The 23,878-nt window shown below is 39.0% G+C and overlaps 1 protein-coding gene across 8 annotated transcripts in view; it reads right to left on the reverse strand.

Annotated features, from left to right (window-relative positions):
- The window catches only part of SOCS5 (suppressor of cytokine signaling 5), a 101,268-nt gene that overhangs the window by 31,607 nt on the left and 45,783 nt on the right, over positions 1 to 23,878 (reverse strand). For 6 of the 8 annotated variants that reach the window (XM_064572526.1, XM_045885057.2, XM_064572524.1 and 3 more), the window contains one exon: positions 4,204 to 15,262. The exons of the other annotated variants lie outside the window; for them this stretch is intronic. In XM_064572526.1, coding sequence (XP_064428596.1) covers positions 13,640 to 15,250 — 1,611 coding nt within the window. In that variant the 5' untranslated portion in view covers positions 15,251 to 15,262 and the 3' untranslated portion in view covers positions 4,204 to 13,639. Of the gene's footprint in view, positions 1 to 4,203; positions 15,263 to 23,878 lie in introns of those variants that run through there. 8 annotated transcript variants of the gene reach the window in all.

Here is a 23,878-nt window from a genome sequence, read left to right on the forward strand (position 1 = left end):
AAATAAATAAAATCTTAAAAAAAAATACATTTTAATTTGTCTTAATTTCTAAAATAGTAAGTATTGATAAATCAACAAATAAAAGATTTGGGGGGGTCATCAATACTTTTATAGAGTATGATAGAGTCTTGAGACCAAAACGTTTAGGAGCTATTGCCCTAAACTGACAGGAACCTAGGATTTTAGGGAAATGGGCTCAAGTGACCTGAGGCATGCATCAGTTAGAGGAGGGAGGTGGTTCTTCTAATTAATTCCAGAAAGAGAAAAGAGAACATAGCATAGATAAAAGCCACAGAATTGCTATACCTGAATGTCTGACGGTGCCTAGAGCAGAGCTTTTATAAGGGCTGGGATATGTCTTTTCTTGAAGAAGTCATTTTTTGGACAAAGAGACCTCCTAAGTAGAGAGATATTCTTTTTCCAAGGTTTTTGTTTTTAGTCACTTAATATATTTAACCAAAAAATTCAAGTTAAGTGTATCTTGGGTCACTCAATGTTATCCTTTTTCCTTCAATCACAGAATAAAATTATCAGGACTAAACACTATATAAAGTTTTTTACCTGAAAGAACTGGAATCACCCAAGAGATGGGGACTATTCTCTCTTCAGAATTTTTCTGGTTTGATTGTATAAAAAAATGTGGTATTAGCTTTCTTGTACTCAAAGAAGAATCCAATGATTTAAGGTGGAATTGAGCTTCAATTCTTAGAATTCCAGTCCAAGTAGCTTGTTTTGGAATACCTCCATTCACCTTGACCTTCCTTCCCGTGCTGACAGGCTTGGGAGAAGTATGTCCCCCTGCTCTGAAGAGCATACACACTGCTTCCCAGGCCAGGATGCAAGCACAAGATGGACACTGGAAGTCAAAATACCACTTTCCTTGGCTTGATCTGAATTATGGTGTTCAGAGACATTCCTCAAAAGTGTAATATAGTTTCCAGAACATTCCATTAGAAACTGCTCCAGTGTGGGTCCCAAGGACAAGATTCTAAACATCTTGCCTTAAGAGAATGAAAGTACTACTCTGGATGGCCACACCCAGGAACATGCAGGAGTGACAGCTATGCAGTCCTTCACTTATGTCCCACTGTCTCTGGTCTCTTTTTTTAGGAAAAACTTTGGTAATGAGGTAGAAGCACTTCCCTCTTTTCATGGCTACACTACAGGTCATATGAGCCCCACTTCTCAACAAATGGCGGGCACTTCAACTTCAAAACAAAACTAGCGTCTTCTAAACCTCTAGCATTTCTAGAATCAGAAGATGTGAATGCAGTCTTTTTATGGTTTTTTGTTTAAGATTTACTTGTTCATTTGAGAGGGGGGCGGTGGGGGGAGGGGCAAGGGGAGAGAGTCTCAAGCAGATTCCGTGCTAAATGCAGAGTCCAACACGGGGCTCCATCTCAAGACCCTGAAATCACGACTTGAGCCAAAACCAAGAGTCAGATGCTTAACGAACTGAGCCACCCAAGTGCCCTAGTCTCTTTATCGTTTAAAGGGGGCATATAATCAGCAGAATGATGCAATAAGGCCTAAAAAGTTTGAGTCTCAATTTCAAAGTTAACAAAATCAGAGACTTTTTACTATAAGGCAGTCAGCTAATTAAGTCTTAAGGTTAGAATAAAGCACAATGACTTTTTATTAATGTTTTTGACATAAGGCAAGGTAAAACTAGAAGTTACACAATGCCATCTTGTTTTTCAATTCTTTCAAATTGAAGAGAACAAAATTTTAGGGCAAAAGACCATGTTTTATACTTTTAAAATATATGCACAATAGATACTTAAATTATTTTTGAAAATTAATTCATTCTTTCAACAAATATTTACTGAGTGTCTACCATGAGCCAAGTAGTGAGCTGGGCACTAGGCATACAGCTGGGAAACATAATGGTAAGGTGTTTGCCCTCAAGAAGGCCATAGTAACAGCTAGCAATGATTCCATGTGTAAAATGTGGAGGTGCCAAACTAATTAGACAAAAGGAGACACTAGGGAATTTTTCCAGAAATCTCAATCATGAAAGGAGCCACATTCATTTTCAAAGTCCCAGGCAGCAAGGGATAACAATGTGGATTTCCCACAGGATGACACAGTTGTGATCATTTGTGTTGGTGGTACAAGATGGCTGCAATACGTCTTAGGGCACACTGGAGTCATTCCCCATGCCGTGTGTGTGTGTGTGTGTGTGTCCCCGGGTCCTATAGTCACAGCCAAGATTATAACATGGAATGGTGCATTTGGAGAAAAAGAATTAATGAAACTTTTCTATGTGTACTGCCACATTTCTACCAGGATGTAAAAACATGAACTAAATTTATAATAACTATACTTCTATTAAATCCAAGGATAATTCTTTTGCTTTGTGGAAGACTGGAACATCTTATGAGCACTGAAATAAAATCTGAACAGAATTATTGTTGGCTTTATTCTATCTGCTTCCCAGTAATTTTCCATGCAAGAAGTTTTATAGATTTTCTTCCCTGTGAAGATTTAGAGATCACGTTTCAACATTTTGACTGTGTCCTTCAATAAAACCCCACATTAAACCAACAGTATATAGGAGAACTACGGGCTGAATTTACATTTTATCCAGCCTTCAGCAGAAAAAAGACCAATTTGGTAAGGTGCTCTAGGTTTCAGCTCTGTATTTCTACTAATGGAATAATAATGATGGATGTAAGGATAAAGAGAACAATCACAACATTTATTGAGCACTTACTCCATGGCAGGCACTATGCTGTGACTTCTCAAGGACCATTCAACATAGTATTTCTACACCACGAGAAGGTAGGTGGATAAGGTAGATGAAGAAGCCAAGCCTGAGAAGTCAAGAAGCTTACCTATTTAGTAGTAGGTAGTTGAGCTGAAGCACAACCCAAAAAATCTGACAACAGCTACACAGCTCTGAAATAAATGTGAATTCTTTAGAAGAAAAATGCTATCTAAAGAACTTCTTTCAAGAAGGCCACAGTGTTTTGTTCATGACAAGAAGCAGCAAAGGCCAAGAGAAACTGACTTGACCAAGATGACACACTCCTGAACCTGAACGCTGGTCTTTCCAATCCCACCAACTGCCAACTCCCTAAAATCTCATCAAATCTCATACAAGGTTTCAAGGGCACTGTTTTCCTTCTTCTTTATTTGAGAGAGAGCGAGCGAGAGCATGCACAAGCAGGAGGAGGGGCAGAGGGAGAAGCAGACTCCCGGCTGAGCAGGGAGCCCGATGCGGGGCTCGATTCCAGGACCCCAGGATCATGACCTGAGCCGAAGGCAGATGCTTAACCAACTGAGCCACCCAGGCGCCCTCTACCTTTTTTTTTTTTTTTAATGACTTTTAGCACCATGTAACCAGGGTCTGTATTTTCACATAGTTACCTCCGACTCCATGATTGTTGCCTTCGTATTTCCAGCGTTCATCTGTCCTGGGTCTTACTCATGGGTTTCCCCATTCATCACAGCAAGGCCATCGGATTATTTTCTTGTCTCTTTTTTAAAGCTACCTGGATGGACAGCTTTGTGCCCAAACCATGAGAGAACACAGTCTCTGCATTTCTTCCATTCAAACATGAACTTCTGAGTCCCCTTGAATCTCTTCACTCAGTTCATAAGGACTGAAGGACTAGTGATCCTGCATCAGTCCACTAGAGGTTTGGTTCAGTGAACTGAGACTATAACCACAATCCACTTGAAAACACCACACCATACTTGGAATGTTTCTCCATTTCCAAAGCAGCATTCTTTTGTGGCTTCACTGGAGTTCTAAATAGCTTTAAGGTGTTAGTATAAAAGCACTTCTTTTTTGTACTTATTTTATGTATACACCTTTTTTGTATTGGAACTCACTAGAAGCTACCCAAAAAACTGAAAGAAAAAAAAACATGCATGCTTAAAAAAATCTCAGCATATGCAGGAGGAAGATGATTTGGACACTAAGTATGAAAACAAAATTAGGGAAACAAATGAAGGGGGGGACTAGAGATGTGTCTATTTGATTTTATCACTCACAGGGCCCTGTATTCTGAATATTCAGGCACAAAACACAATCTACATTTTTTGTATCTATACTATTTGTATTATACTCAGAAACAACTTTTTAAAGTTTCAGATTTGGTGTATTTCCAATTTTCTCCTTTAATGAAAGATCTTCCTCCGCCTTCCTTTAAATATTTAGTTGTACTTTTAGCATGACTACAGTGGTGCACTGCGTTTTTTTTTTTTTTTTTAGATTTTATTTATTTGACAGAGAGAGACACAGCGAGAGAGGGAACACAAGCAGGGGGATAGGGAGAGGGAGAAGCAGATTCCCTGCTGAGCGGGGAGCCCGATGCGGGACTCGATCCCAGGACCCTGGGATCATGACCTGAGCCGAAGGCAGACGCTTAACGACTGAGCCACCCAGGTGCCCCTGCACTGCATCTTAAAGGGCAAGCTTTTCAAGAGGAACTATCTTAGAGTCACCTGTTTTTGCTACACAACTATGGCATACTTAAAAAGACGATCCAAGTGCATTGGGAAAGACACCCAACCTACTACTAGGAAAGTATTTTGATTTAAACACATACACACAGTTTTAGTTACACATGAGATAAGGAGATGATAAATGAAGGAACAGTCAGTGGTATAATATTAATGGATGATGGGAAAGCTCAGTTATCCGATTCCTATTACACTTTGCCTTTTCTGAAAAAGGCAGAATAAATGCTGGCAAGAAGGCATTCATGGTCCAAATGGGTGAAGAGATTCTAGAAAAAACACAGCTGCTATAAATATGTTCAAATAGCCTGGCCTAGGTTAATTTTTTTCCCAGAGAACTAAGAGTCTCCAAATAAGGTCTCTGAAGGCTGAGGCATCAGAGGTGCTGAGGAAAACGGAAGGTGCGCTGGAAGACCAGAGAAAGGAGATTCCCGTCTTTAAAAAAGGGGAAACAGGTGGTTCCACAAACTGCAGACCAATGAACTTGACATAATCCTGGGCAACATTCTGGGATGGATTACTAAATGTAGGGCCCATGAGAACTTAGAAAGGAAAGTGGTAATCTCCAGGAACCTGCACGGGCTCACCAAGAACAATTCATGTCAGATTAACCTTACCTTCTCTCATATTACAAAATAACTTAAAAGATTATATAAACTGGTTGAGCAGTCTAGACTTTAGAAGGACATGTAATAAGGTTTTCGTGATATTTCGGTCAGTAAAGTGGAGAAATAAATACAAGTGGACTGTTAATTCATTCACTCATTTAACAAATATTTTCTACTCTGTGTTAAGCACTCTGCTAGGCACTGAGGATGGAACAGCAAACAAAACAGACATGGTCTCTCTTCTCAGAATTTCTCAAGAGGGAGAGTCAAAACCCCAAAACTCAAAATATATTCAAGTTTTTGTAATAAAGACTATGAAGGAAACAAAGGCAGGGCAGAGATAGAGAACAATATGAGGGAAGTCTTTAAATGGCATGATCAGGTCTCTCTGAGGAGGTGACATTTAAGGTTAGGTGTAAAGAATAAAAAGAATCTATCTTGCTATGTGGAAGAATGGGGAGATGAGAATTTCAGGAGGGAGCAACATGCGCAAAGGCCCTGAGGTAGGAAAGAGACTGGAGTGTTTGAGCCATCGAAAGGCCAGTGTGACAGGAAAGCAGTGAGTAAGGGCAAAGTAGTGCTAGAAAAAGTTGGAGAAACAGGCAGGGGTAACGAACTGGAGATAGGAATAAGGAGACTCTCGTGGCCTCTTCTTTCAACACTTTCACCAATGGTTTAGAATCTATTTTTATCAGTTGTTGGAAATCTACTGTCCTCTTGAGATGTCAATAAAAAAATGAGTGTTGGAAGAAACATCAATTTGACTGACCAGATTAGTATCCAAAAAGTATAGCAGCTAAGGGCTTCAGTTCTGGCCTCAGACCTGTGTTTCAATCTAGCTCTGACATTCACTCTCTCTGTGACCTTGGACAAGCTACTTAACCCCTCTAGGTCAGGTATCAAAGACACGTAGAGGATTAGACACAGGCAGCTCAGGTAAATCTATGTCCTACAGAATAATCGATCTGCTGCACCAGGTTATATATGGTTTGCTGGGCCTGGAAGCTATTCTGGCAGCTTGCCCTCCAGTATTCAGCACATCACCCAGCCTCTGACATAAGTGTTTATAGATCAAACGTGGACCCTTATATTTGTTTTGCTCATGTCACCAATTAACGATACTGCCTCTCAGACTCTCTGACTGTTGGAAGGATGAGAATTTAGCATAGCCAAATTTTAGAAATCAACTGGCCTTCTAATCTTATCATCATCCAGGAAGAGACTGCTATTAAGTTAAGACAATATTTGAAAGATAGGATTTGCAAATTTATATCATCCACAATGTTGGAATTACTATACCAAAATATTTCTCTATTCCTGCAATGTCGTTAGAATTCAATACTGTCTCATATGACCTCACTGATATGAGGAATTCTTAATCTCAGGAAACAAACTGAGGGTTGCTGGAGTTGGGGGGGTGGTGGGAGGGATGGGGTGGCTGGGTGATAGACATTGGGGAGGGTATGTGCTATGGTGAGCGCTGTGAATTGTGCAAGACTGTTGAATATACAGATCTGTACCTCTGAAACAAATAATGCAATGTATGTTAAGAAAAGAAAAAAAGAAGAAGATAGCAGGAGGGGAAGAATGAAGGGGGGGAAATCGGAAGGGGAGACGAACCATGAGAGACGATGGACTCTGAAAAACAAACTGAGGTTCTAGAGGGGAGGGGGGTGGGAGGATGGGTTAGCCTGGTGATGGGTATTAAAGAGGGCATGTTCTGCATGGAGCACTGGGTGTTATGCACAAACAATGAATCATGGAACACTTCATCTAAAACTAATGATGTAATGTATGGGGATTAACATAACAATAAAAAAATTAAAAAAAAATTCAATACTGTCTCAATTGCACCCAAGGGCACCTACAAAATATTTACAGAATTAGATAACAAAGTTTTAAATAATTATTACTGTTCAATTTGAAAAGTATCTTAAGGGGTTTAAGAAAAGCCCTATAAATTTCAAATAATTCATCCTAAAAATAGGAGCAATGAAAGGTAGGATTAAGTGCCTAATTGTATGTATTTTAAAACAGATGAGAAAAGATTAAACCATTTAGAGTAATGATAAATTTACCTGAAGTTAAAAAAATTCCCTAAAATCTTGGGTTTACAGTTAGAAAGGGATGCTTAGTAAACACCTAGAGAAAGAAATGTCGGGTGGTAATATTATACATTCCTACGAAATAAACATCCAGTGCAGCTTTCACTTACTAAAATTAACGAAAAAACCTACATCAGTCACGATAGCGTGTGGGGGGTTAAATTCACTAACTCCCTCTTCAATCTCACCTTGCCATCCTTTTAGCATTTTTGTCAGATAATTTTTTTGATGTTCCTTTAGATTTTAATTTCCCCATTTTCTCTATGAAAGTGCATCTAGGAGTGATGAAGTTTTCCTTATTTGATCAAATATTTATTCATCTTTTGCATTAAAAATGTGCCTTTCAAAAATATACTCTCCATATTTTGCTTAATTTAAAAACAGATAGGATGCAGATTATATTAAATGGGAGATACTAGCTTGGCTTCCATATGATTCGCTTGAATTTGGAGAAACTATGACAAATTTAACTCAAAATCTCCTAGGCAAGCAAATTGCTTGCCTTTCTTTACCCCAAAATATGCTTTTTTTTTTTTCCTCTTGCAACTGCTCTCAGATGCACTCCTCAGTTTAATTCCAGTGCTAGCAATCTGATCGAGGCAAATTTCACAGGGCTTCCTGCCTCCAATCTCTCCCGGTTATAATCCATTTTACAGCTGCTGGCATAATTTCTAATACTGTCTTGCTTAAGAACCTAGATAGATTCAGACATTCAAATGTCACAAACAACAGATCCTTCTACCTCAGTACTGCCCCTCATCAGTTGCTAGTGACCACTACAATTTCCACACCTGGCCTCTCCATCCCCCCGCCCTGGGGTTAAGTCCAATTACCAGACATTCTTGTGATCAAACAGACCTGACACCAAATCACCCTGCCTCCACTTGGGTCATTTCTCTGTTTTTCCTTATCAAGTATGTAAGCAGGTTTTGTCTAATTTTTTGCTTGGTCTATTTCCAATATATTCTCATCATTACACATTTCTGTGTCTGTTTGTGTACCCTCCTAGTTTAGAAGTTCCATGAGGCAAGGGATCTCCTACTGAAATTTTATTTTAAGAAACCACCAGTGACTGGGCCTTTGCGCTGTCGGTTACTCTAACCACTGAATGATCTGCCTCAAGAGTTGAAGGCACGTAAGAAGCCTAGGTCCCTGCTGAATCAGGTAAGGAGTAGAATCTGGAGCACATCTGTATACCCTCTCAAAGTAATTTGAGGCCTACAACTCTCTTCCTTTTTCTTTATGTTAGCATCTATCTGTATCTATATCTTATAAACTTTCGACCTTCCGCTGTAAAAACTCATGAAAAAATAATGGAAGGGAACATAATAAATGTTAACAGCAGTCACCTCTTGGAAGATTACAAAAATGGAAGTTAGGAGCGGCAGGGTTGGGGTTGGTGATGGGAAATGATAAAGAAAATGATAATATGGACTGTTTCTTAAATTTTGGGGGGCACTGATTTCTTTATAATCTTCAGTACTTCCTCAACATTCCATAACGAACTTGCACTTCTCACATAAAAATCTACACTAAGAAAGATACACAAGCTAATTTGACATGGGAAGCATGACAATCAAATTTGGCATGGATAAAATTTTAAAATTGAGTGCAAGATTTATGATTTCAGTATTTAAAAACTTTTTGAAAGGCAAAATCCTCTACCTCTACCAAATCCTTTAGATTTTCAAAAATATCTAATGATACAGAATCATGAATTGACAAACTAAGATAAATGTTGCCATAACTCTCTCCCCCAAAAGAAATACTTAATCCCATGTAAAATTCCTAGCTGTTGCCATCCTGTCTCTGGTTTGAAATACTATCCATATAGTGACTCCCTCCGCCCCCGCCCCGCCCACACCAATTCTACATTCATATATCCAACCGCCTGCTCAATGTCTCTGTTGGGGTAATTAACAGGAATCTCAAAACTCAACATATCCAAGGCAGAATTCAATTTACACCCTCCAATTCGCTCCTCTACTGGTTTTCTGAAATCTCAACTAATGGCATCACCACCTTTGCTCAAAAATCGGTCATTGTTTCTTTCGTCCCATCTAATCCATCACCAAATTATCAGCTTCACCACCAATAAAGGTCTCCTGAATCTGACTTCTCCCTACAACTACCACCCCAGTCCAGGCTCTCACCATCTCTCACCTAGATGACTGCAATAGTCTCCCTTATTTTATCCCACTATAGCCTGTTTTCTATCTACTAGGCAAATAGAAAGCAGACCATGTCACTCCCTTGCTTAAAACTGTCCAAGGGCTTACCGTCACATTCAGAATAAAATCTAAATTCCTTTCTATGGGCTCACAGTCCTTGCCACTCTACCTTATCACCTGCCATTCCCCACCACTCACGGGACTCCAGTCTTACTGTGTTCTCTCTCGTCTTATAAGCTCATTCCTACTTTGAGACTTTTAGTTTTCTTGTTCGTCAAAATGCTCTTTTCTTTGATCTTGGTGATCTTCTTCTCATCCTTTAAGGTCATTGTTCCCCAATGCCCTATAACTTTGTCTTGTACCCCAATGTATAACCTAAGATGGTGACCGGCACATGGGTCTTCAATAAATCTTTGTGAATGAGTGGTTGAATCTAAATATTCATTCAAGCTTCCTGGGCATGAAAACAGCTGTTCTGAATGATCGATACTTTTTACAATGGCAACTCCTCCACTCCACCCTCCTCAAAAAAACCCCAACAACCAAGTACCTCCCACAAAAACTCCAACCCCAAATCTTCTTAGAACATACCACATTTTAAAAGTCTGTGTTCTGTATCAACTGTTGCAAAATTATGAAAAAAAGCCTGAGCCTGAGCCTCATAGCTACGTGGTGTTTATGTATACACACACTAAACATTACTGTCCCCTTTGGAGGCTTTTCACCTTGAAGTCAGCCCTTTGTGTGCCTGTGCTGGGCTACAGAGTAAGTGGAGGAACTGGTGTGAGTTTCCCTGTGTTAACACACTCCCAGAGATGGCCCTAGAGTGCTGACTCACTCTCAGCCTTTGTGCCTCTACCAAAAAGCAGCTTTATAGCTTTCTTTGCTACAAAAATAAAGGATTAGTCCACTAAGACCAATCTCAGCAAACCTGACCAAACTAGTGTTTAGTGCCAGCTAGCAATGGAAACTTGAGATAAAAATGAATAGCAACCAGATCAAAACGTCAAGTAAAAAGGCTTATAAACTCTGAATTTTGTCAAAGTGAAGCACAGAATTCAAGTTTTTCAATTTTTATGGCTCAAGCCATTATAAATCTTACATAAACCTTCCAATGGACCATAAGAACAGAGAGCAGTTTGTGGAGTATGATTATTTGGGCTCAATTTTTGTTGAGAAGAAATATACATTTAACAATGTCTCTTAATAACTATATTTAAACCAAGCTGTTTCTTCCTCAAAAATTTTTTACTGTGTTTTAGCCAGAAAATACTGATGCATGCCTTCTTGTTGTAAGGTGACTGTATTACAAATAAGACTGTATTGGCAAAACTAAACTTTAGGTGTGGATAACCAAATTTGAATGGTACAAGGATAGTATATATATATAGAATAAGGCCTCTAAATGATTTTAAATCAGATGGCAATATTGTTTAAAGTAATATGAACATCATAAATGTATAAATATATGTGTATATATATGTGTGTGCATGTGTGTATGTAGATATACACAGATAGAGAAAGAGAGAGAATGAATGAATGAATGAATGAATGCAAGAAAGAATGAGAATGGATAGGAATCAGACCAACCTTTCCTTGGGTTAATTACTTTACTATGAAGATGTGTCCAAACTTCTAAAGAATTTCCTGGTTTGTATTAAAATGCACTTCAAAAAGACCATGAAAACAAATATTTAGTTGACAGGCTACAATGGGATTCAGAAAAAGACACAGTGAATATAGACTAAGGTGCAATTTCATGCTGGTGATTTTTTCTTTTTTAAAACATAAGCCACTAATTTTTTAAGAAAAAAATTTTAAACCAAAGGTTGCATATTAATATTACACACAAACTGAAACATGTGACTTTTAGCACAGTGTATACATGCTTACATAAAACTCAAATATTTACACATTTAAAACAATTTCCATTTAACATATGAAAGTTCTGAAATACATAAAAGCATTAATATTTTCTATAAAACTACAATTAGAACATCAATTTGCTACAAGCATATAAAACATCAAGTGCTTTCTTGGAGTTTCAAGTTTCCTCTTTAAAACAAGATCTTGCTTGCATATATAATCTTTCTCCAATAATCAGTAAGAACTTTTTTTTCCCAAGAGATTATTTTCCAGATACATTATCAAGAAAACGGACCCAACAATTACGCAATATAATTACGTCATAACAACTTAATTGCACATAATGCTTTAAAGTAGGTTTGGATGACGTTCTCGAACACTTTGGTATATGTTCTTCAGGGACTTCTATTAGAAATAACAGGAATTATAAGTCCCCTCAATCCCCATTTTGCTTTAAAAATGGACAAGTCTTTGGTTAAAGTTCTACATTTTGGGCATTTATGATTAATAAAAATGGTCCCCAAACCAATAAATGGTGCTGATGTATTATCAGTTCACAAGACTTCATTTAACTTGTTTCTGATGAAGTGGAAGGCTAAAGATATTCATTTATTATAACATGTCATTGATAGTTTCAATTTTCCATTTACAAGCAGAGAAATCAATAGGTTAGTCAATATTTCTCTGTTCGTTTCGTGTTATAATCCAAACTGTACAGTAATTTGCAGTAACTAGAGATACTGTTCCACGGTATATGTGATTACAATTGGAAAGATGAGTAGCATTAAATTTAGAGTTAGCTTACCGAGAGTAAGTCAATATTAGACTGTACAGTAATTCTGCATTAACTATAGTAGGTTGTCAGGTAATGCTCACTGAAAAACCCCATACCGTTCCATTTACAAGAGAAATTGTTGCAAATGTATAAAACAGCAGATATACAAGGAGAACACCAAACATACTTTATTAGCACAAAAAAGCAGCCATAACAAGGCACAGCAAGCAGAAACGTACATTAGCAGTCAAAGGGTTAGTGTTGCATACAAATATAGCTTTTCTTTTTTGTAGCCTTGGCAACAGCCATCAGGATGTAAAAGAACTTTCTGTAGCAGCAGGTAAGGAGACCAAGGAGCACTCACCAGTGGTACAGAGCACATTAACAAAAAGACACAAGAATGGATTTGACTAGTGCAAAATGTCTAGGACAGAACTGTAAATTCAGCTCAATACTAAGAAGCAAACACTAGGACTTGGTATTACTTCCAAAATAGCTCACTCAAGTAGTATTGCATACTATTCTAAGTGACAAAAAGGTGCTAAGTAAAGTTATTTACAGATACAACGGTTGTACAGTACCTTTTAAATCTGCAATTAGGGTTTCAGATTTTCCATTAGAAATTAACTGCACTGAAATTCTATAAATTGTATTTAAGCGATTCAGCTATGAGCGTTTACAACAAAGAGCTAAACAGTGCCATCCAAATTGTTCACTGCAGTTTAACAATCATCTCAACATCAGCATACCACTGCTGTTATCACTGGACTTGTCTGGGCATCTTCTAGTCTCACTTTCTTCATGGTTCACAAACGCATCATGGGCACAGGAAAAGATCCAACTTTAACTAATCAACGAGTAGACCGCACGTACTAACTTAAGAAGTCACACACAGGACTACATTGCAGCTCTTCCCAATGTGTTTTAAGTTAAAGCACTCATTCAAAAAAATTAATACCTAAGGCCTTGAAATAAAATTCTACCACCAACTTTGTAAGCCTGAACTTTTAAGAGCAACTATTTAGAAAACCTGGTTGGCTTAACAGTACCTTCTGCAGAAGAGACAAGAGACTGACTATAAACTATATCAACACTTAAGTGAACTGCACTCTGCCCTTGTGGCCAGAAAATTGCATTTTTCTTTTTTCTCCAAGGAAGGCAGTCTTTATTTTTTGGACTTCCAAAGCTTGATTTTTAGTAACTACAAACAGCGCTACTTTTGGAAGGTTATAGAAAAATTCTTAGAAAAAATAACAATTTCAAACATTAGTCACACTGTTGAAATACTCATCTAATATTAATAATTTGTTCTTCAGTAAGAAATAGAATTCTTCATAGCAAATGCCCCCGAGTTGCTTCACTCAGTTACAATAGTCATTACAAACCAAACCGTTCGCTCAATTGACAAAATGCCTTTGTAGCCTTTGTAGCCTTACCGAACACCTGTAGCTCTGTCCTCTGTTGTCTCAATAGGCACCATGTTTATCTGAGGAAGTAACAGCAGATCGCATCTGACAGATACTGACACTAAGCCTACATACTGCACTGAAAAACACCTAACACTGATACGTGTGCTTGCTATAGGTGTACTGTCTGATGCACATAAAAGCAGATCTAGTTAATGCCCGTTGGGGGCGGGAGAGTTTACTTTGCCTTGACTGGTTCTCGTTCTAACCAGCGAACTCTAACTTTTTGCTTATAATGATACTCTTTCAAAAAATCCTGCAACATTGATGGTAAAGGGAGCCCATCAATTCCGTCATATGTAGTGCATCTACAGATTACTGCACGGCAGATATACTGCAGGCTAAAAGGGAAAGTCCTGTTTAGTGATATAGTAAGCAATGGTTCAAAAAACATGCAAGAACTGGGATCTTTATAATGTTCCAAAAGTCCTGTTACAGTGGAGGAGTGAAATACACATGGGTCGTGGGCGTCAAAACTAAAGTTGTGATTCCACTGTTCAATTCGGGCATGCAGGGATCTGTTGTAGCGACGGAAGCTCACGGAGAAGAGGTAGTCCTCTTGTGCAGAGTCCCTGAGCAAGAATGTGCCTTCGGGTTTCCCTTCGAGGAGGGCTTCTGCTTCGTAACGGTCCATCACTCCCCAGTAACAGGGATTCCCCGTAATCTGAAGCAAGTCGGGCACAAGGCAGTGTATGTAATCAATCTGCGTATGGACCTTCCAAGCTCCCTGTCTGCTAACGTGGGCGTGGCTGTCTCCAGACACCTGACGTTGCTTCTGCCTACGTGACTGCAGACACAAGGTGGTAGTGTCCTCTTCTGAGTCACAATTAGCTTGCGGAACTGCAGCACTGTCCCCACTCACTTCAGTCATTCCAGGAGCTAACTTTGGTCCCAGTTTGTATAACGGATTAACCTGTGCGGTGGCTTCAAATGTATGTATTTGTGCATTGGGAGGAGGGTCAACCCCCTCTTCAATGCTGAGCCGCCTTCTCTCGCGAAGCCTGTCTTCCTCATCTTCCGTAGAAACCAAGGATGGATCACACGTATCGAAAAACGTTGAGTGTGGGCTCACCGGGGCCGTATGCTGTTTAATCAAATGCCATTTTTGGGCTAAATCTGAGCCAGCAGGAAAAGGGCATTTCTCAAGCATTAATTCAGAAAGGTGTATTTTCCTTTTATTAGAAAAGAGGGGTTTTGACTGCTTGCTGTAAGTTCTCGTGGGAAAACACAAGCCCACAGTGTCCCGCAACCTCTGCCTCAGAGAGCGGCTTCCCACCGCCCTGCTGGACACACTGTCCGTGTCGTGCGCGGAGCTTACACCACACCGCCTCTCTCTCCTCTGAAGTCCGCTTCGAGTTCTACCAAACTTTTTATCAGTATCCAATGAACTCTGTGTCTTGGTAGAACAGGAATGTTTTTTCTTCCCACCCCACGGTGCGTGCCGAGAGTAGGAATCTCTTCTTGCAAGTCTCGCTCCTGGGGTGACACATGAATCATTATCCTTGTCAATGCTTATTTCAACAATCGGAGGAATTTCAGCGGCGCAGTTTTGGTTTCTCCTTGAAGGATTCTTGGAAGGGCTTAATCCCAGTTGTAAGGCAACATTTTCTCTTAAGGGACTGCTTTGTTGCTGAGGAGCCAAGTCTCCTATACTGATGTTTCTCTCTTTCACAGACAAACATCTGCTGGAGTTCATGTCCACATTTTCACTACGGCTCCCTCCCTCGTGACCGAAGAGATTCTGACACCTGTATTTGAAGTTATTCCACATCTTCCCCACTTTATCCATTGATCATAAGATCTAAAGACAAAATAGGAAGAGGAGAAACTGAAGTTAAGGTGGTGTGTGTAAACAAAACAGGCAGTACCCCCCGCATTGGAAATTTCGGTGACGCTGGTCACAGTCTTAAGGTCCCCGGCCCTCTGGCCTCTCGCAGCACTCAGGGCATCATTAGTCAGGCCAGTCCTCACTCCCCATTTCCTTTCAGATGGAATACTCAGATCTCATGGGAAGGGAAACAAACCCTCTCAATTAAACTCTGGGTTCTTTTCCCCACGCATCAACCTACTTTCATTATGACACTGATTTCTGTCTCCTTACGACAAATAATTCAGGCACCGCCTCAAGTGTTACCAAGGGAAAATACGTTCTGTATTGCTGAAACGTATCTGTATTCTACTGCTCCAAAGTTGAAATCAGGACATTTGTGTGAAACATTAAAATTAGTTCAAAAATCTTTGAGTAGTGATCTTCCCGATTTCACTTACTAACTGCTATATTCCACTCATCTGGAAATCTAAAGCTTACAGATCAATCACTTGGGAAAACGCAGTATCTTTCCTCCCTACTCTTCAATGTACTGAATTTTTTTCTGTGATTTTAAAGAAGCAGTTTGAGTAGAAAGGCAAATAGGAGGAAAGAAAGAAAATATTTAGATTTAAATGGGTGAGTATTGAAATAAAGCAAGTCAAATGCATTTTCTGGTTTCCCAGTGCACAGAAAAGTTATGTTTACACCACACTGCAGTCTACTCAGTGTGCAACAATGTACATACCTTATTAAAAAATGCTTTATTGCTAAAAAATGCTAACCAGTTTTCAGTTAAGTTGTAATCACCGATCACAGATCACCATAACAAATATAATAATAATAATAATAATGAAAAAGCTTGAAATATTGCAAGAATTACCAAAATGGGGCACAGAGACATGAAGTGGGCAAACGCTGTGGGAAAAACAGCACCAACAGACATGCTCAACAGAGGGCTGCCTTAGACCTTCAAACTAAAATACACAGTATCTGCGAGGCGCAATGAAGGAACGTGAGATAAAACGACGTAAGCCTGTCGTCTCAAAGTACAAGGCTCGTAACAAACAGTAGCACTGCTGGCCACTCCTTTCCATCTTTGATTCTAATCCCAGGGAATCAAGGAAAGTAAGTCCATTATCCCAGCAATTCCCAGTCTCCTGTCATGTGACCTATTTTTATTTTGTAGGAAGTTGTAGCTGCTTCTCTTTATCCTTAGCCTGAGCCTTTTTTACATTCACTGTGTCCTTTCCATGTCCTTCTCACTGCCCCTGGCCCTCCCTCCTGAAAGTCCTTTTGTTAACAGTAGACCTCTATTCATCTTCTGATTGTATAGATTTTTTCTTTTTCTTTCTTTTTTTCTTTTCTTTTTAAAAAGATTTTACTTATTTATTCGTCAGAGAGAGAGAGAGCACAAGCAGGGGGAGCACCAGGCAGAGGGAGAAACAGACTCCCCACAAAGTGCAGAGGCCGACTCGGGACTCGATCCCAGGACCCTGGGATCATGACCTGAGCTGAAGGCAGATGCTTAACCAACTGAGCCACCCAGGTGTCCCATGATTGTATAGATTTTCTTTTCAATATCGCATTTCTTTTCCTTTTCTACTGTCTGGAAGATTTTTTTGGTATCACTTCACAACACTTCTACTGCAGTTAGAATGTTTCCTATCACAGCTTTAATTTCTAAGACTGTTTTCTTATTCTCTGAATGTTCTTTTTAATAACATCCTATTCTAGTTTCTTGGATGAATATCACATTTCTCAGAGGATACAAATTTTTCAAATGTTTTCTTCTGTTTTTTTTTTTTTTAACATTTTAAATATTTTTATCTGTTTCTTCCTCTTTTCTCCTTAAATCTTTAGGGTTTGTTTTTTTTTTTTAATTTTATAGGCTTTCCACAAGGGTCTGATGAGCCCCAGCTGTCCATTACAGTTGATGTGGCCACTACCATGCTGATCAGAAGCTCTGTGTGCATGGTGGTGCAGGAAAGTCAAGATCTGTTAAGTCTCGTGCCTGGTGGTGGTTGTTGTTGTTTTAAGATTTTATTTATTCATCTCTTTCTCTCTCTCTCAAATAAATAAATCTTAAAAAAAAAAAGGGGGGGGGTGCCTGGGTGGCTCCGTTGGTTAAGTGGCTCGGGTCATGATCCCAGGATCCTGGGATCAAGCCCCACGTCAGGCTCTCTGCTCAGTGGGGAGTCTGCTTCTCCCTCTCACTCGCCCTCTATCTTTCTCCTTCTCTCTCTCTCTCAAATAAATACGTCTTTTAAAAAAAAGATTTTGTTATTTATTCATGAGAGACGGAGAGAGACAGAGAGAGAGGCAGAGGGAGAAGCAGGCTCCCCGCTGAGCAAGGAGCCTGATGTGGGACTCGATCCCAGGATCCTGGGATTATGACCGGAGCCGAAGGCAGATGCTTAACGACTGAGCCAATCAGGCACCCCTCTCCTGGCTGTTTATCCCAGAGAGAAATGTTCCAATTTCCTCTCTGGGGCAGACAGCTGACTGCCATGTTCTGAGAACAGGGCAAGGGGAATGGTAGGGTTTTAACCACAACATTTCAGGCTTTTGCTTAGTCTCTATTTTTTAAAAGGTGTCCTTATTTTCAAAAGATACCCCACCTCAAGCTCTGACTGACCGTCTTAGAAAATTTCTCCAAACTCTAACCTATAGTTTTATCCAAGGTAAAAGAGCAACAGTTTCATGAGCATACAGACTTTCAACCATTCCAGTGTTCAGCTTTATATTTCACCCTTACCTTCTGAACTAACTGGTTGCTCTAATTTCTGAGCCGGCAGTATAAACTGCTTTGCTTCTTTTTAACATCCTCATTTGCAGGCATTTAGATAATTTTCTCCATTCTGTTAATTTCTAGCTACTGCTTCTACCAAAAACTTGTTAACCAATCAGGCTTACTTCTTGTGGGTTTATGCCTTATACTTTTTATATTCCTTTAATTTGAGTGGGGTTCCGGGAATGAGTAGTTAAAATGCCAATGTTCAATCTGACATACTTAACTGGAAAGTCCCCTTTTCAGTGTTAAAGAGAGTGAATAGTACACCACACAGAAAACCCCCTGCCCAGATGAGTGATTCTTTCCAAATGGAAAAATAGCAATTTTCTGCCCCCCCCCCTAGGGTGAGGGATCCACACAATAAACACTGGCTACATAATATAATCACCTGGAGAGCTTTTGAAACTACATGATACACAGGCCCCCTCCCTCCCAAGAGATTGTGATTTCATTGGTCTGGAGATGGGCCTGGACACTGCTGTTTTTTTTGTTTTTGTTTTTTTTAATAAGCTCTCTCTGGGTGATTCTTCAGTAGAGAAGAAAAACCACTGAGGAGGATACTCCAGCCACGGGCTCCAATGGTAGCTCTGAAAGAGATAAGTAAAAAGGACACTGCTCTGGGGCAGTTGGCAGGGTGTGAGAGGTTCTAAATAAAACTACCTACCACAATCTCCTCACTGTTTCTCTTGGTTTTATTTTTGCCATGTAGACAAGAGGCCTGCAGAGTCTTAGGAAAGACTGTTTACAGCAGTGCCTCTTCAACCATCCAGAATGAAGAGGCAGGTTCTTTTTTTAATTTTGCAGACCGATTCTTTTGTAAGATAAGAATAAATTATTAGGAAAAATGAAATGTAAAAAAAGACCTATGAAATACAAGTGCCAATTTTCTTATTAGGCAGAATAGACATAAAAGAACTATCAAATAGCTATAAAATATTTTAAATGCTTACTTTTAATTCCTATACCTAATTTGTCAGAGACCGGTAACAAACTACAAGTTCATGGCCCTTATTCTGACTAGCTCTCATCTGGAGCATGCTCTCGAATACATGTGGTCGCTGAGCCCCTGAAATGTGGCCTGTGCCACAGACTGAAATGACTAATAGTTTGTATATAATTAGCTAAATATATTATTAAAATTAATTTCATCTGCTTTTTGCTTTATAGCTTATCCTGTTTTTTGTTGAAAAACAATGGTTCAAATTGTATTTCTATTGGACAGTACTGATTTAGAGCAGGGGTCAGCAAACCACAGCCCAAGTGGACAAACCTGGCTTATGGCCTGTTTCGGTAGGGACCCTAGCTAAGAATGGTTTTTACATTTTTAAAGCGATAAAAAAACCAAAAACAAGCAACCCACAAAGAACATTCGACAGAGACCACATATAGCATGCAAAGCCTAAAATATTTTCTATCTGGCCTCTTACAGAGCAAGTTTGCTGACGCTGGTCTAGAGTATGTAAGTTTATAAACCATACCGCTGTAGACACCAGAAGGGCAATATTCAAGAAGTCCAAAAATCTCTCTTCTTCACGTTTATAAGATAAATTCTATAGCAATCTACAGATGTTTCTTTGACAAGCAAATTATACCTGAAAGATGACTGTCCATTTGAGAGAGCAACCCAACTTAAAACCACTTATCTTCCTTAGACAGTTCTGCGGAAGTTGTATGAACAAGTGGGACCTGCAGAAAACACGCGTATGTGCCAGGTTACAGAAGGCAGTTTCTAACTCTGAGCCTGTGGTTCAGTTTCATAGAGCATGAAATTTCATATATTCTCCATTCCTCATCTGGAGACTGTTGTGAGATTGCATCGTGATAAAATATTCTAATTTAAAGAAAGACTATTATGCTTCCACATCCCTTGGGGATAGAAAGTGGACTTTTCTTGACATGGGGAATGCTGTGCGGGCAGCTATAATACTGCAAAGAAGAAAACGCTGATAGTTATTCACAGAAGAGTCCACGTAAGAAGAATCAGGAAGGCCCTTCAACTATCTTAATATTTACAATGTTAGTTTTGAGGTTCTTTGGTTTGTTATTAAATTTTTGGAAATGTATTTAGCTGTAACTTTTAGAGACCTAACTTATAAGTCTATTACTTTAGGGTTTTATATGAAGTCACACAGGACTAAAAAAGTGTTAAATTTCAAATGTAGATTCTAGAATACCAATGTATCATCCATTACAAGCTTTCACATTCTACACCTGCATAGCCATCCTTAAAACTATCCAAAACAAATTTCTAAAAAGTCATTCCTTCCTCCAAGGACTATCATAATTTATAACTGGTTTTATAACTGTTATAAGTTGAAGAGTTTTTGTTGAAAAATGATACCTAACAGGATAAGCTATAAATCAAAATTATGGAAAATTAGAGGTCAAATTCCATTACTACAAAAATTTACATATATAAAAAAAAGGACTATAGGCAATGGCCCTCTTCATGCCAAGTAGTATCTGTTACAAAATTTCCACAAAACGAAATAATTTAAACAGTTCCTGGGGTTCATTTCAATGGAACTTAATCCATACTTTATTAGAAATAAATTAAATTCAACAAGTTTGAAGACTACATGGCCTGCCACAGTGGTAAAGAGGAGGACTATAACCCAACCCACACCGCTCCTCTCCTGCTGAGTCCATCTAGACTACTTAGTCATGGTAATACCTGCCCAGTGAAAAGTCTTTCAGTCACAGAGACACATGAACTGATTAAAGTATTTCTGTGCCAACTTCAGGTATGAGAGGCAGTTTAGGAGATACAAGTTTTGATTGATATTTTGGTGGCACTTTCAATAATTTTTAGAAAGAGATAATACAATGTTTTAATATTAAAAGTGAACCAGAAATCCAGGAATGCATGGCTGTCATAGCTATAGTCCCTTAAAGAATCTGAGAACTGTTTGGGCTTTTTAAAATGTTACTTTATTTTATTTTACTTATTTTATTTTTTAAAAAATTTTTTATTGTTATGTTAATCACCATACATTACATCATTAGTTTTTGATGTAGTGTTCCATGATTCATTGTTTGTGCATAACACCCAGTGCTCCATGCAGAACGTGCCCTCCCCAATACCCATCACCAGGCTAACCCATCCTCCCACCCCCCTCCCCTCTAGAACCCTCAGTTTGTGTTTCAGAGTCCAACGTCTCTCATGGTTCGTCTCCCCCTCCGATTTATTTATTTCATTTGTTTGTTTGTTTGGGAGGGGGAAGAGAGGGAGAGAGAAAGGAGGGGAGGGGCAGAGGGAGAGAGAGAATCTCAAGAAGGCTCCACACGCAGCACAGAGCCCGACACGGAGCTTGATCTTACGATCCTGAGATCATGACCTGAGCTGAATCAAGAATCGGACACTTAATTGACTGAGCCACCCAAGTGTCCCCAAAATGTTATTTTATAACTGTTATTTATACACTCTATTGTGACATGGTCTATATTATCTAACTGGATGCCTATTTATCTTTTACACTGCTATTTAATATTATGTTCAACTGTATAAAATTACTGTCTTGTGGGTAATGGTCATATAATTCAAACTCATATAGTTTATACCTATAATAATAAAAATAAAAAATAAAATAAGAGAGAAAAAAAGGGAAGGTACCACTGTTGAATTAGGTATAAGAAAATAGTAAAAAAAAAAAAAATTAGAAAAAATATTGCAAGGAATAATATAAGGAATTGTAAAGTCAGAATGCATCATGAGTCTGAATTTTTGTTCTACTTAAAAAACCCAAACTGGAAATCTTAGAGGATATATTGTGGGTATGGTTTCTACAAGGAAATCAATATGGAACTGCAACTAGTGAACCTACTCTCAAAGAAAAGATCTTGGCTCCTTAATAAAAAATCTGACAAATGAACATGTAGTCTTATTCTTAGAGTAAAATATTTAAGGTATATATACCTTTTTATATATCCCTTCTTGCTTTATTAGACTTTGTAGCCTACTGGTCTTAATTTTAATCAGATAAGAGGTCTTCCTCAATAACCATTTAATTAAAATTTATAATAGTGCCAGCAGGGTGTAGTACAAAGTCCTAAAAGTACAGAGATATGACCTAGTTTAAGGGATGGTGAGCAAAGATGACCTCTCTCTGAGGAGGTGATAATTTCAAAATTCTGTCCTGAAGGATGAATTAGGACTGTGTTCTACAGGCAGAGGGAACAGCATTTGCAAATGTCCCAAAGCAGGAGTGAGCATGGCCTGAATAATGGCTAAATGCGCAGAGACTAGCAAGTGAATGGAAGAGTACACAGGTGAGGCTGAAGAGGTAAGCTCTGGAATCCGTGATCAGAGAACAAGACAGAATGTTAATGCTGCACTGAAAACTACTGCAGCGTATACATAAGAGCTCGACTGGATAGTGAAAGTAAAGATGGATATGGAATGTTAAGAAGTCAAATCTATAGGATTAATGATTGACTGGAAATTGGGGAATGAAGAAGAGACAGTCAAAAAAAACCCTGCAGGGGCGCCTGAGTGGCTCAGTTGGTTAAGCAACTGCCTTCGGCTCAGGTCATGATCCTGGAGTCCCGGGATCGAGCCCCGCGTCGGGCTCCCTGCTCGGCGGGGAGTCTGCTTCTCCCTCTCCCTCTGCCTGGCTCTCTGCCTACTTGTGCTCTCTATCTGTCAAATAAATAAATAAAATCTTTAAAAACAAAACAAAAACAAAAACCCTGCCAAGTCTCTGGCTTGGGGAAATGGGAGGATGAAGATGCTATTTCAGAGACAGGAAACACAACAGACAGAGCAGTTTGGCAAGTGAGGGGTTGGACAGAGTAATTATTTCAAGTTAGGAAATGTTGCAGTTGAGACTGTCATTGAGATATCTAAGTGAAGCCTCACTGGTCCATTAATGTAGATTCATATAATGTATTACTGTATAGCAGGCATGATCAACTACAGCTGTTTGCATCTACATGTGAATCTCAAAAACAAAATGCTTAGAGAAAGAAACAATAGAGATGATACCTACATTATGAATCAATTTACCTTTTTTTAAAAAAAGGATTTTATTTATTTGAGAGAAAGAGCATGAGCGGGGGAGAGGCAGAGGAGGAGAGAGAGAGAGAGAAAGAGAGAGAGGGAGAGAGACAAGCAGACCCTCTCACTGAGCAGGAAGCCCCATGCGGGGCTCGATCCCATGACCCAGAGATCATGACCTACGCTGAAGTCAGATGCTTAACTGACTGAGCCACACCCAGGCGCCCCTGAATCAAGTTACCTTTTAATCAGGCAAACCACTGTATTTAGGCATATATGGATATATAATAAAAATGTAAAAACCGAGGAAATGGCTCCCTATTGAAGGGAAGGATACAGAATTAGGAAGAGGAACTCAGGAAGCTTCTAAAACACTGAGCGGGGCGGTGCACCTGGCTGGCTCAGTAGGTAGAGCATATAACCTTGATCTCAGGGTCATGAGTTTAAAACCCTGTGTTGGGCATGGAGCCTACTTAAAAAAATAAAAGAATAAATAAAAATAAAAAAATAAAACACTGGTAATTTTCTGTTTCTTAGCCTGGGTGATGAGTACATGGTTTTACTTATTAACTATTCTTCAGAATGCATTTACATTTTATTCATTCTTTCCTGTGCATGATACATTGCATAATAAGAAAAATTTAAATTATGCAGGCCACATTTTGACCACAGTGGGAATTAATAACCAAATATTAAACAAAACAACCACTAGGAAAATATAAAGTTCGTAACTCTTAAGTAAAAGAGGGATCCAAAACTGAAAAGTATAGGCCATTTAGAAAACAGCATATTCATTTTTGGGGATTTTTTTTCTTCATGT

This window comes from Mirounga angustirostris, unplaced genomic scaffold, assembly GCF_029215605.1.
Source record: "Mirounga angustirostris isolate CCGP_5_RB_7025 unplaced genomic scaffold, mMirAng1.0.hap1 SCAF_10, whole genome shotgun sequence".
NCBI classification, from domain to species: Eukaryota; Metazoa; Chordata; class Mammalia; order Carnivora; family Phocidae; genus Mirounga; species Mirounga angustirostris.